This window comes from Megalobrama amblycephala, linkage group LG18 (genome assembly GCF_018812025.1).
Source record: "Megalobrama amblycephala isolate DHTTF-2021 linkage group LG18, ASM1881202v1, whole genome shotgun sequence".
Taxonomy (NCBI): domain Eukaryota; kingdom Metazoa; phylum Chordata; class Actinopteri; order Cypriniformes; family Xenocyprididae; genus Megalobrama; species Megalobrama amblycephala.
The window spans coordinates 33,766,140-33,781,468 of record NC_063061.1 but is presented as its reverse complement, the minus strand read 5'-3'; the positions used below and the strand labels follow the sequence as shown (position 1 = coordinate 33,781,468).

At 32.6% G+C, this 15,329-nt stretch overlaps 1 protein-coding gene across 2 annotated transcripts in view; it reads right to left on the bottom strand.

The window, feature by feature from the left end:
* Window positions 1-330: 330 nt before the first annotated feature.
* Window positions 331-15,329, bottom strand: part of prodha (proline dehydrogenase (oxidase) 1a) — a 17,921-nt gene continuing 2,922 nt past the window's right edge. The window contains exons 3-15 of one of the 2 annotated variants that reach the window (XM_048165940.1): window positions 13,614-13,648; window positions 12,606-12,641; window positions 11,780-11,929; window positions 11,498-11,562; window positions 11,296-11,412; window positions 9,065-9,144; window positions 8,861-8,942; window positions 8,684-8,776; window positions 4,952-5,098; window positions 4,248-4,423; window positions 2,610-2,708; window positions 2,430-2,518; window positions 331-1,918 (exon numbers count right to left, since the gene is read on the bottom strand). In XM_048165940.1, coding sequence (XP_048021897.1) covers window positions 1,728-1,918; window positions 2,430-2,518; window positions 2,610-2,708; window positions 4,248-4,423; window positions 4,952-5,098; window positions 8,684-8,776; window positions 8,861-8,942; window positions 9,065-9,144; window positions 11,296-11,412; window positions 11,498-11,562; window positions 11,780-11,929; window positions 12,606-12,641; window positions 13,614-13,648 — 1,360 coding nt within the window. In that variant the 3' untranslated portion in view covers window positions 331-1,727. The remainder of the gene's footprint in view (window positions 1,919-2,429; window positions 2,519-2,609; window positions 2,709-4,247; window positions 4,424-4,951; window positions 5,099-8,683; window positions 8,777-8,860; window positions 8,943-9,064; window positions 9,145-11,295; window positions 11,413-11,497; window positions 11,563-11,779; window positions 11,930-12,605; window positions 12,642-13,613; window positions 13,649-15,329) is intronic. The other variant, XM_048165941.1, reaches the window with a different exon arrangement.

Genomic DNA, 15,329 nt, shown 5'->3' with positions numbered 1-15,329 from the left:
GAGACCTGTAGCAGGCATCAAATATGAAATGAGCTCATTTTGTGCATAAAATTGTAACATTTCTCAGTTTAAACATTTTTATGTTATCTATGTTCTATTGTAATTAAAATATGGGCTCATGTGATTTGAAAGTCTTTTAGTTTTCATTTTATTCAAATTTAAAAAACGTCTCAACATTTCCAGAATTTGGTAGCTAAGCTATAAGTTGTAGAATAATTATGTAACACTTTAAAAATGACTAAATTTGACCTTACATGCTTGAGTCTCTCTCCCTTCTCTGTGTGTGTTTATATATATCTTAAAATAAGAAACTCAATGAATGGTTCAACATTTTTAACAAAATGTCATTTTTATTTAAGACATGTTTATATACAGTCATCCATATTCATCTAGTTAAACAGTGCAAAAGTGTCTAAAATCACTCTGGGCAGAGAACTGTGCGCCGTCGCTATATTATATTAACACACTTCATTATTTACATAATAAAAGAGCAGTAAATATTTCAAACAACAGAAAGATTCACATGCACACTTCATCCAAACTCATTTAAATTCAAACCCAAACTTACATTTCATTTCAGCAGTTTTTAAAATAAGCAAAAGAAAAACAAGCCAAAAAAAACCTAATTTACATTACAGTCATACACTAAACAGAATATACAGTGCTAAAATGCATCAAACCTGCCTGTTAATAGACATTTAATCATATTTATATGGTTAAATAACTATTAAATATAATACAAAAAAACTCATCATTGTCAGTATGAAAACAGTCCATATGCATCAGTAATAGTCAACAGGTCAAAGGTTTTTCACTAGTGTACTGCATATTGTGCACTATATACTGTGTGTGTGTGTGAATATATATGTCACATGGCCTTATTGTGTTATCTCTGAAATAATACAGATATTTTGCATTTGTAAAAAGGTCCGTGATTAAAAATGGCAGCTGATATTGGTTCATTTGTCACATTAGCAGTGTTCATAATCATAATGCAAGCACAGTATGAGTAGTATGGTCGAAGTTATTCCAAACATAACCAGTGATGTAAAGACAGTGGAATGATGAAGAGCTGATTTAAAGACAACATATAATTAAAACGGACAGTCTTCGTAACTGTCCCAAACTTTCTCCATATCTGACATGACTTAGACGATCTGTTCTGCTCATGTAACTAAACATGTCTTAACTTCATAACTTATAACTTAACATGTCCCACCCAATATCCTACATTAACTTTCTGATTCACTTTGCTTAATAAAATATACTTTTTAAATGCTTGCTTTATATCAGATAATGTGTTATGTGGAATACAATAAAATAAAAAATAATATATATATATTTAAACATTTCATATATTATGAAATTTTTGGGTTATGCGTAACAAAATAAAAAAAAAAAAATAAATTTAAATATTTATAAATGTTTGCTTTTCATTAGATAATAGAAAAAAATATTATTATTAATATTTATCTCCCTTTGAATTTTGTTACACTTTCTGTTTCACGTCACATCACAGAAGTTAAATGTATCGCAAATGCAATTTCATGTTGTCTTTAACTCTAGTTCATTTTACAGCCACTGATGTACACAAACTATAAAACCTATAGATTGTATTAATGTCCATTTGGTGATGAGTTTCCCACACTCACATGGTTGTGCGTTCAGGTAGGGGGACGGGTCCATATTTTAAATACAGGTGATGTTCAGTTGTGTGTGTGTGTGTTTTAGTACACAGGTCTGTAGAGCAGTTGTCCATTGAAGAGTCTGCGCTGGATCTCTTTCCACAGCAGGCTGCGTTCTCTCTGCGAACCCTTCATGAAGCCGCGGTTCTCCTGCGCTCGGCGAGACAGGTACGGGATGACCTCGTTCACGGGACCGTACGGAACATACTTGTACACCGGGAATCCTGCCTGACCTGCTCACAAAAACACACACCGGTAAACTTCATCAGCCCATGTCATTCTATTATATAAAACCTATTCTAGTAGTTTGAACCTATTCTAACTTTGACCTGTGGAGGGCAGTAATACATTTAGCAGCATCTACATTGTTGGAATTCTAATAGAGAAGAAGAGAGCTAGTTCAAGATGAGCATTTATGGTTAAAACGTATATAATTTTTTATTTATTTTTTTCGAAAATGACCGATAGTTTCGCTAGATAAGACTCTTATTCCTCGTCTGGGATCGTTTAAAGCCCTTTGAAGCTGCACTGAAACTGTAATTTTGACCTTCAATCGTTTGGTGCCCATTGAAGTCCACTATAAGGAGAATAATCCTGGAATGTTTTTATCAAAAACCTTAATTTCTTTTTGACTGAAGAAAGACATGAGTAAATTATCATGAAAATTTTATTTGAAAGTGAACTAATCGTTTAACATTAGATTTCAACATCTGTTCCTTCCCACACTGCTCTTTTTCCACTCACCCAACGGGAAGCTGATCTGGTCGCACATTCCCAGCAGCTGTCCAAAGTAAACCTTATTCTCAGTGGGAGAGAGACTCATCTCGTTCATTCTGTACAGAAAAACACACACGTACGATCTCCATTAGCCACAGATACTGAGCCGAATGTATTTAATGCATCTCTTCTTGGCTCTAGACTCACTTTTCAAGTGTGAATTTGACCGTATCCTCATTGTGGGACGCCACCATGACGTTGGCATTCCTGTTGAGATTAATCTCCTCCAGAATGTACTCCAGACACCTTACAGTCAGAGATAATGGTTAATAAAAGCATCTAGGACTCGATCAATGACAGGCACGGATGAATAAAAGAAATTAATCCTCAAATATTTGCTTCTGTTTGTAGCAACAAGTCAAAATATTTCCCTCACAATGTATCCGCAAATATTTACAGTGTTATGACGCACATTAGCAACGTGACATTAATGGGCAAAACAAGCTCAGCTCAGATAAGCAGGTGTGTTTGGTGTTGAATAAAGCATTAATTTTAGAACACGGCGAAACTAAATTAATTGGTTAAATTAATTCATGGTGCAAAAAGCCAATGAACAGGGCTCATTCTCAGGTCACGGCGCCATTTGTGTCCTTTTTGTGTAAAAATTAAATGAAAAAATAAAAACAAATAATATATTCATAAATGTTTGTATCAAATATTTGCATAAATATTTGTAAAAAATATATTTTTATATTTTTGCTTTTCATCCGATAATGGGTTATGTGGAATAAAATAAAATATATATTTAAACAAAATATATATATATTTTTAATGTTTGCTTTTCTTAAGATAATGGTATATGTGGAATAAATACTTACTTAAATATTCAAAATATATTAATTGCTTAAATATACATTTAATTTTATTTTATTTTATTCCACATAAATCATTATCCAATGAAAAGCAAATATTTACAAATATATTAAATACATATTTTAGCGCTGTCAAACAATTAATCGCGATTAATCGCATCCAAAATAAGTTTGTGTTTACATAATATATGTGTGTGTACTGTGTTTATTTATTATGTATATATAAATACACACACATACATGTATATATTTAACAAAAACATTATTTATATATAATATACATTATATATAAAAATATATAAATAAAAACGATACATGTAAATATTTCTTAAATATATACATGTGTGTGTATTTATATATACATAACAAATATACACAGTTGGATGCGATTAATCATTTGACAGCAATAATATATTTGCTTTTCATCAGATAATGGGTTATGGGGAATAAAATAAAATATTTAAAGAATTAATGTATATTTAAATGCTTGTTTTTTTTTTATTACATAATGGGTTATGTGGATTAAAATAAAGTATTTAAAGAATTTATTTATATGTTCAAATGGTTTTTTTTTTTAATTCCATAAAAAGTTGTGTAAAAAAACACTTCCTGTTCATCTACATTATTCTGACCCAATAGTTTCATCTTTTTCATATTATATTTAAGGTAGTGACATCATAAAAGTCCTTTTGACCACATGGTTCAAATAGATTTCTTTTACAGTGTTTATCAGTATTTCATTATAGTACTACAAAGTATACTATATTACTATGTTATATATCTGCATTGGTCTTAAAAAGCTCAATATTTCACCTACATGTTAACAAAAATCCACAACAATCAAAGTATGAAAATACTGACTGTAAATTATATGGTGAGTGTGATGATATTTGCCAAAGAAAAAACTGTCATGTTTTATCAATGCTTTTTCCATTTAGAATATGTTTAAAACTTTTAACTGCAAGGCTCATACTTGTGGTACATCCTGTTGGTGGCCTCATAGTCAGGGTTGATGGGGTCTTCGTAGCCAATCTCTGCCGCCCGAGATCTCTCCTGATACATGTACGCTCCTCTGACCAGCTTAGCGCCGAAGTACCAGCTCTCCCGACGCGATAGCTCCACATCCACGGACACGTTATCATACGCTTCCTACAAGCACGGGTGTTTATTTTATTGACTTTGTCATGGGATTCATCACACACATAAACTAACAAACACAACAGGACAGAATTATTGCAATAAAACCATTAGAAAGTCGTACATAAGGTCATCTGACAGCCATATACCACTATAAACACGCTCATGCTGACTCATTCTGTGACGATTTCAAAATTCATTCAAGACAAAGTAACATAAAAGCCTAAAATCACAAATATATTCTTTATATGAACACCACTATTAGTTATGTGCTTGTATTTTATATTATTTCTGAATGAAATAATAAAACGTGACTTATCTATGTTTATTCCTCTCAGCAACACAATTTTGCTTCGGTTGGACATACTCAGGTGTGACTTATTTTCAGGAAAACACGATAATCCTTTAATCATAAACATTATGTCATGTTAAATGAGAAGTCTGGGTGTGGACGGAGTATGAAGATCGGCGGCAGGTTTTGAGGGTGTGTGTGTGTGTGTTTAGCTTGAACTGGAATGTGTGTGTGTTTCAGCGACTCACTTTAAGGTAGCACTGGTAGGTGTTGAAGATGTTAGGTTTTTCTCTGTTGAAGATCCTTTGCATCTCCAGGGTCAGTCTGCTGATGGCCGGCTGGAAATACGTCTGTTCTGCGTCCACCATCAGCCTCACGCCGTTCTCCACAGCGTGCTGGAAACAAACACACACACACATTCAGTTATGAAAAGCCTTTCAGCTGTAACAGTGCACTAAAGTAAACACGGTTACATAACCATCCTGCCTGCAGGAGACGTTTATTTCCACCACAATACTGCTGTCATGGTCAACAACAGACTATTAAGAAGAATGGGAACAAACTACACACTTCACAGACTGAAAACAGCTGAATAAACCAGCAAGAACTAGCTACTAAAGTCAGAAAGAAAGACAAACCACAATAATAAAATGCATACAACAACAAAGAATATAAATATGTTATAAAGTATACACCGATCAGGCATAACATTATGAAAGAGGCCACAGCCACCAGAGAATACTGTTTCCATGAAAGGGTGTACATGGTCTGCAACAATGCTTAGGTAGGTGGTACGTGTCAAAGTAACATCCACATGAATGGCAGGACCTAAGGTTTCCCAGCAGAACATTGCCCAAAGCGTCACACTGCCTCCGCCGGCTTGACTTCTTCCCATAGTGCATCCTGGTGCCATGTGTTCCCCAGTTAAGCGACGCGCACGCACCCGGCCATCCACGTGATGTAGAAGATAATGTGATTCATCAGACCAGGCCACCTTCTTCCATTGCTCCGTGGTCCAGTTCTGATGCTCACATGCCCACTGTTGGTGCTTTCAGTGGTGGACAGGGGTCAGCATGGGCACCCTGACAGGTCTGTGTCTATACAGCTCCATACACAACAAACTGACATTCTGACACCTTTCTGTCAGAACCAGCATTAACTTCTTGAGCAGTTTGAGCTACAGTAGCTCGTCTGTTGGATCGGACCACATGGGCCAGCCTTCGCTCCCTACGTGTATCAATGAGCCTTGGCCGCCCATGACCCTGTCGCTGGTTGTTCCTTCCTTGGACCACTTTTGATAGATTCTGACCACTGCAGACCGGGAACACCCCACAAGAGCTACTCTATGTATATATATATATATATATATATATATATATATATATATATATATATATATATATATATATATATATATATATATATATATAAAAACACACTGCCCTCCAAAAGTTTGGAAACGCCCTAGAAAAGTGGGGTTTTGGACAATATTGTCATGAATCCTTTTTAATTTATGATAATTTTGCACTGATAAGGAACAACACAAACTACAAAAACACATTTTATTACATAAACAGTTTATACATAAAAAAAAAACTTAAATTTTCGATTCATCAAAATATCCACCATTAGCAGCTATCTGACCTAAACTGGGTTCTAATTGGTTCATTGTATTCTAAACTTAATTGTCAATCAGTTGTTGAAGCTATTAAGGTGTGCTGACCCAAAAATCTTTTACAAACCTGGGCCAAGTTTAAACCAGTAACCAGGCATCACAGCTGGCAAAGGGGCATGTCTGACTTTGACATGTATATATTGCCATTATTATGTAATCAAAATGAAAATTATTATTGCTGGTCTTCAATGATAATGTCAAGTTACTGTAATGTATTTGAACCAAAAAATGTTAAGGATTTACGCTGATGTCCAAAACCACACTTTGCCAGGGATGTTTCCAAACTTTTGGAGGGCAGTGTATATATATATATATATATATATATATATATATATATATATATATATATATATATATATATATATATATATAGTACAGTCCAAAAGTTTGGAACCACTAAGATTTTTTTTTAATGTTTTTAAAAGAAGTTTCGTCTGCTCACCAAGGCTACATTTATTTAATTAAAAATACAGTAAAAAACAGTAATATTGTGAAATATTATTACAATTTAAAATAACTGTTTTCTATTTGAATATATTTCACAAAGTAATTTATTCCTGTGATGCAAAGCTGAATTTTCAGCATCATTACTCCAGTCTTCAGTGTCACATGATCCTTCAGAAATCATTCTAATATGCTGATCTGCTGCTCAAGAAACATTTAATGTGTACAATTGTACAAAATATTTGTGTACAATATTTTTTTTCAGGATTATTTGATGAATAGAAAGTTCAAAAGAACAGTGTTTATCTGAAATCTAATCTTTTGTAACATTATAAATGTCTTTACTGCCACTTTTGATTGATTTAATGCATCCTTGCTGAATAAAAGTATTCATTTCTTTAATTTCTTTTCAAAAAAATAAAAATAAAAATTCTTCCTGACCCCAAACTTTTGAACGGTAGTGTATAATGCTACAGAAGCTTTGTATTTCAGATAAATGCTGTTCTTTTGAACTTTCTATTCATCAAGGAATCCTGAAAAAAAAAGTACACAACTGTTTTCAACATTGAAAATAATCATAAATGTTTATTGAGCAGCAAATCAGCATATTAGAATGATTTCTGAAGGATCATGTGACACTGAAGACTGGAGTAACGATGCTGAAAATTCAGCTTTGCATCACAGGAATAAATTACTTTGTCAAATATATTTAAATAGTACACAGTTATTTTAAATTGTAATAATATTTCACAATATTACTGTTTTTTACTGTATTTGTAATTAAATAAATGTAGCCTTGGTGAGCAGACGAAACTTCTTTTAAAAACATTAAAAATCTTAGTGGTTCCAAACTTTTGGACTGTACTGTATATATATATATATATATATATATATATATATATATATATATATATATATATATATATATATATATATATATATATATATATATATATATATATATATATATATATATATATATATGTGTAAGTGTATGTATGTGTATATGTATATAACACACATACTTTTATGTAATGACATTTTTGCCCATTCATCGTTGCCCATTCGAAACCATAATTGATGGTCTATTCCATGTACTGTTTCGCAGTTTCAAGAATTCACAAGCTGACATGCTGTAGATAAAGTGCCTTTGTGAAGATAAAAACACTTTCATTTAGACCTTAAATTGCACAAATCTTTTATCTAGCAGCCTCAGTGTCTGTCGTTAAAGAGATTACGACTGGAACATTTTGTATTTGGTTTATTTTAACTCTTCCTTGAGTTTAACACTGCATTTTTTTGATCATTTCCCTCTATAATTATTTTTGCGTGCTTATCTCACAGAAGATAAAGAGTCAGTCTTGTGATGTTGAGCGCTGTTGAGAATCTTTAGAACATTGTTAAAATGTTCAGAACAGTCATTGCTAAAACCTCCTAAGCAAGTTAATGGGAAGGTTTTTGTCTGCTTTATTGTCCACTTGACTTTAACATGTACGGTCAAGGTTAACAAAGTGATACTTTTCCACCAGAAACATTTCTATCAAGAGCTTCTCTATCAAAGTCTCCTTGGTCAAGAACAGATGTGCAAACACAAACGAGAGGGAAAATGAGACACTTTTGCGTCAGACTAAGAAACGTGTTTGGTTAATGGCTGATCAGGGTCAAGTCACTCAGAGAGAGTAATGTCAAACATCAAATGCACACAGACACACTGACTTGCAAAAATCCGCCTGATTTCTGTCGTAACATTTATGCAAACTTTAGATGTGGCCAATCACTATCAAACAGTTCAAGAAATCTAAGGTCATTTGCCTAACAGCATCTACAGAATAACCTTTAACTGAAGTTTTGGTGAGATTACCTTGGCTAGGACGTCCATTCTCTGTAACATCCTCTTCATCTGTTTCTCCTCTTCATCAGTGAATTTGCTCAACAGAGGCTCCAGGTGACCACTCTTTGGAAATACACAGAGTTCACATGAGTGAAGTAGTGTTTGTGCGCATTAGACACATTTTATCTGTATGCCTGTGTGCGTTACCTCCATGTTAGGCACCACAAGCAGGTTGGAGATTTTGGTTGTGTCATTGATGAGACTGTTCCAGTCCAACAGATCAATGGTTCTACAGGAATTAAAGAGAAACATGATCAAACACAAACACAGTTTGGTTTATTTTGAGTCAGCTGAAGTGTGAGAAATAGAGAATCAGTAATGGAAACTGGGAAATCAGTTGAGGAGTTTTACCCTGATGAACCCAGTTTCTCTCCAGTAAACCAGTTCTCAATGTCTGATTTAGCACCTACTCCAAGCTTGATCAAACTGTCCTGCAGGTAGAAAAAAAGAGAGAAAGACAGAGAAAGATATGTAAATGTGTACATATTTAAATTAATATATAGTTTGGGGTCATTAAGATTCTTTTTTATGTTTTTTAAAGAAGTCTCTTTGCTCACCAAGGCTGCATATACAGTATCTGATCAGTAAGATATTGTGAAATATTATTACAACGGTTTTATATTTTAATATACTTTAAATTGTAATTTATTCCTGTGATCAAAGCTGAATTTTCAGCATCATTGCTCCAGTCTTCAGTGTCACATGATCCTTCAGAAATCATTCTAATATGTTGATTTAATGATTATTATTTTATCCTATTTTGATCAATGTTGGAAACTGCTGTTTTTTGTGGTGAAACATTTAATTTTCAAGATAATTTGAATAAAACATTCAAAAGAACAGCACACATTTTTATTTTCTCAATTTTAATACATTAAATTACACTCTTTTTTAATAAATACATAAATAATTGTCATAATGAATTGTAAATTGTTTAAAATACAACATCATAAATCAAAATAGACCCCATTTACTTCCTAATTATTATGTCCCTTGTACTAAAATAAAAATTTCATTTTATTTTAAAGGATTAGTTCACTTTCAAATGAAAATTACCCCAAGCTTTACTCTCCCTCAAGCCATCCTAGGTGTATATGACTTTCTTCTTTCTGATGAACACAGTCAGAGTTATATTAATAAATATCCTGACGCATCCTAGCTTTATAATGGCAGTGAACGATACCATTGAGTATGAGCTGAAGAAAGTGCATCCATCCACATCCATCCATCATAAACGTGTGCTCCGGGGGGTTAATAAGGTCCTTCTGAAGTGAACTGATGCATTTATGTAGTAAAAAATGATTAATATTTAACAAGTTATTAAGTAAAATATCTAGCTTCCACCAGACTGCCTTCCGTATTAAAGGGATAGTTCACCCAAAAATGAAAATTTGATGTTTATCTGCTTACCCCCAGCGCATCCAAGATGTAGGTGACTTTGTTTCTTCAGTAGAACACAAATGATGATTTTTAACTCCAACCGTTGCCGTCTGTCAGCCGTATAATGCGAGTGAATGGGAACTCTATCAATAGGAGTCGAAAAAACTTGCATAGACAAATCCAAATTAAATCCTGCGGCTCGTGACGACACATTGATGTCCTAAGACACAAAATGATCGGTATGTGCGAGAAACCGAACAGTATTTATATCATTTTTTACCTCTAATACACCACTATGTCCAACTGCGTTCAGCATTCGCTTAGTGAGGTCTGATCGCGCTCTGACAACGGCAGTGATGTCTAGCACTCATTGAAGTATAAGCGCGAGACATTACTGCCGTTGTCAGAGCGCAATCAGGTTTCTCGCACAAACCGATCGTTTCATGTCTTAGGACATCAATGTGTCACCACGAGCCGCAGGGTTTAATTTGGATTTGTCTGTGCATGTTTTTTTTTTACTCTTATAGACGAAGTTCCCATTGACATGCATTATAAGACTGACAGACGGCAACGGTTGGAGTTAAAAATCATCATTTGTGTTCTACTGAAGAAACAAAGTCACCTACATCTTGGATGCCCTGGAGGTAAGCAGATAAACATCAAATTTTTTTTATTTTTGGGTGAACTATCCCTTTTAGTTGAATAGGCAAACGGTCTGGCGGAAGCTAGATATTTTACTTCATAACTTGTTAAATATGGATATTTTTTTACACAAACACATCACTTCGCTTCAGAAGGACTTTATTAACCCCCCCGGAGCTGTGTGGAGTACGTTTATGATGGATGGAGACACTTTATTCAGCTCATACTCGTTGGTATCACTCACTCACTGCCATTATAAAGCTCGGATGCATCAGGATATTTATTAATATATCTCAGATTGTGTTCATCAGAAAGAAGAAAGTCATATACACCTAGAATGGCTTGAGAGTGAATAAAGCTTGGGCTAATTTTCATTTGAAAGTGAACTAATCCCATTTCCTGCTAAATAATATTGTTCACTTTGACATATGCCATATTAGCATTGCAATGTTGTCTTTAAATTTGTGAAGCAAACTAATTATTGACCACACTAAAGTAGTTTAACTAACCTGTCAATAATGTACTTTTATAAACCGAGACTTTGAGTGCAAAACACAAACCTGCAGTTGTTCGAGTTCCAGCTTCTGCTCCAGTATGGCCATGCCGTCTTTCCCCTGATGGGCGGCCAACAGGTTGAAGAACCTCCTCCACTTCACCAGCACCTCAGAGAACTGCAGCTTTAGGACAGAACGAATAGAGATGAATCAAACAGTTATCAGATTAGTTGAAAGAAATTTGACTGAGAGTGAAAAAGGGAATTACCAGGAACTGCGGCCGGCCCAGTGCGGTCATCTTAATGGCCGAGAATCCATCGACAGAGCTTCCGGCTAAAATACACACACATCAACACAAATACATCAATGAAACTCCAAAAGTACTGAACATATCCTGATATTAAAATATGATATGATTATTTAAAGTTTCCTAAGAAACTTTGCAGAGCTTTTACATTCACAAACATCTATATTACACAATCCATGAAAGGTAATATCTGAATAAGCAAAATAAGGGCACTTTAAGAAGACCAAGTAATATTCTGCTCACCGGAAGCTTTGATGCACTTGATGAAAGTCTCCATGTGATGGTCACACTTGGCTTCATCTGCGTAGAAATACGTCCGAGCGCTGATCACTCCTCCACGCCGATCTCCAAACTGGCGATGAGCTTTGTACTTTTTCTCACGATGATCCATACCTGAATATGGATTTTAATAATCACAGTCAAATTTGGAGATACTGATTTGTTTTAACACCACAACTTTGCCTGAGTGTCACATTATGCTGCAAAAAGCGGTCAGAAAATCATTATGATGCTGAAATGAAAGAACAGTTTCCTCACGGGATTGCTGTTTGCAACCCATTTTACTTCCATAAATGATGTATTTTTGTGCATAAAACTTTATTTGAAAAAAAGTTCAGTTTTGATTTCATGTTGACTTCTAAATAAAAAAAATGGTTATCATAATGCTTTACAGCTTTATTCAGCATATATGCAAAAACATGCACTGCATAATTGTTTCTAATACCTTACAGAGGAAAGGTTTTCGTCTGAGATACAGAATACCCCACAGACTTAAAAAAACATGAGCTTGCAAAGATAATTTCAGCCCCTTCACCAGGAGAGCCCACGGTTAAACCAGCTTTAACCAGTCTGAGCGAGTGAAACAACTAGACCCCATAATGCACATACAGCAGTCTATTTCAGCCTCGATGACTGAGTCAACACGCAGCATGATCCCTAAGGTGAAGCGTTGCTCGCCTGTCACATTACTAACTTTACTTAAAAACCCAGCAAGATGAAACCCAACAAACTGCCAACACCCTTCCAGCATCAACGATAAAGCCCTGAAATCAAATGTAAAACACTGTACATTCATGGTCCTGACGTAAGCATGAACTGGTGTCAACTGAAAACACAACAAAACAACTGTTTACTGAATGCTTTTAAAATTACTAATAACATCATCAGATTTATAAAAAATAAAACAAAAATTATAAACTAAAAACTAAAATAAAAAAGCAAATAAAACAAAAAAAAATCTAATAAAATGCATAAAAGTATGTTAAATTAAATAAAAACGAAATAAAATAAGAGTTAGATAAATAAAAATAAGTTAAATAAAACAAAAGGCAAAGTAAAACAAAACAGGACAAAAAAAATAAAGCAAGACAAAATAAAACAAAAATGATAAAACAAAAAGTAAAATAAAACACCACAAGACAAAATAAAAAACAAAATAATGAAAAAAAAGACAAAATAAAACAATACAAAAGACAAAGTAAAATAAAACAACTAAATAAGACAAAATAAAAAAAACAAAGCAAGATGAAATAAAATAAAACAAAATTAAAATTATAAAAACAAAGTAAAATAAAAAACAAAATAAGACAAAATAAAACCTACACAAAATAAAATAAAAAACCTAAACAAGACAAAATAAAACAAAAGACAAAGTAAAATAAAAAGAGACAAAATAAAAAACAAAACAAGACAAGACAAAAAAATTAAACAAGACAAAATAAAAAAACAAAGCAAAATAAAATAAAACAGTAGACAAATTAAAATAAAACACAAAATAAAACCAAGACAAAATAAAATAAAAACTAAATAAAATGCCCCAATAAAAAATAAAACAAAATATAAAAAAATAAAATAAAAAATAAAAAGACAAAAGACAAAAATAAAAATAACAATATATAATCCTAGTAAGATGCTTAAACTTTGCTTGTTTTGTATTTAGTAACACTGTGTACCGAACTAAACGGACTCAGTTAGGGATGAATTTTACATTTATCATGATAGCATATGCCATTTTTATTTTAAAACATGGCAATAAAACAATGTCTAGTTTTATGTAGTGTCAATTTATTGTACTTACCATGACTCTCTTTCTCAGCCTCAGAAACACAGGAACTGAAAAACAAAGCGAAAAGCACATGTTTAAGTGCAAAGTTGTGTTTTATTAATGCTAGTTGAGGTTTTTGCAAACAGGTCACCTTTAAACCAGGACATTTTATACTTGAACTCTTTTAGCTCTGTTGGAAGAGGTGATAAATTCACTTGGGACCATTAAATGATGCAACACACGCTGAACACACTGGCAGTGACACACACAGTGACACAAACGCTGGCCACTTCAGATTTCAGTCACATGCGTCATTCACTTTGCAACACAAGTCTCAGTCGACAGACAGTCAAAGTTTAAATCAATAAAGAATCCTTTTCAGATATGTTTAGAAACTTTGAGTTATTATATTTGAGGATTTTAAAACAACAACTTAGCTCTCTGGCTTTGAGGGAAATTAAAATGATTCAATGCAAATTGGCACTATGCAAATAACTTAAACTGGGAACTCTACTGTGAAGCTCAGAGTCGAAGCATGTGATTGAGAAGTATGACAGGTATTCGACCTGACCTTCTGTACAAACAAGACACAGGGCTGCAGGCGTGCCATCAGCAACATGTGCTCAGATAGACGCTGATTCAACTGAGCAAAAAAAAAAAAAAAAAAAAAAAAAAAATTTCACACTATGAATTATTTTAACACTGCAAATACTGCTTGAGAAAAAAAAAAAAAATGGAGATTGTGTATTTGTAATATACAAATGAAAGTGTCTCACAGGTGCAAAAGGTAGTTATTATTAACTAAAACTATTAAAATATTACTGTTAATTGAAATAAAGCTGAAATAAAATAAAATATATATTTTGTAAAAAAAGAAAAAAAAGAAAAGAAAAAAGAAAAAAAACTTAAAGTAACCGAAAATTAGAAATGTTGCCTTGGCAAAACTGGAATAAAAATGAAATAAACCTAAATAGCAACATTTAAAATAAAATAAAATAAAATAAAATAAAATAAAATAAAATAAAATAAAAAAAGCACATAATGAAATGACTAAAAATTAAGCTAAAATGAACATGGAAACTAAAAATATAAAAACAAATGTAAATTCAAAATATTAATAAAACTATAATAAAACTAAAATAACACTGGTAATACTTATATTACTGTTATTATTAACTTAAAAAAAATTGTTACTTGAAATAAATTAAATGTTAACTGAAATAAAAGAATATAAAAATAGTTGCCAAGGAAACATTTCTCATTTACGGAAGAGGATTAGGGCCAAGCAATAATAAAAAAATAAAACCATCTCGAGATTAAACTCGTTAAATTTCGAGAAAAAAGTCTAAATAAAATGTTGAGAATAAACTCGTTAAATTACGAGAAAAAAGTTGTTAAATTACGAGAACAAATTTGTTAAATTGACTTTATTCTCAACATTTTATTTAGACTTTTTTTCTTGAAATTTAACAACTTTAATCTCAAGATGGTTTTATTTTTTTATTATTGCTTGGCCCTAATCCTCTTCCGTACTCATTTATATTTAGTTTAACTTTTTTTTTACTTTGAAAATAAAAATGTGTGTGTGTGTGTGTGTGTGTGTGTGTGTGTGTATGTATATATATATATATATATATATATATATATATATATATATATATATATATATATATATATATATATAAAAATATATAAAAAATATCTGAATAATTTTTGGTTTGACTGTGTGTGTGTGTATGTGTGTGTGTG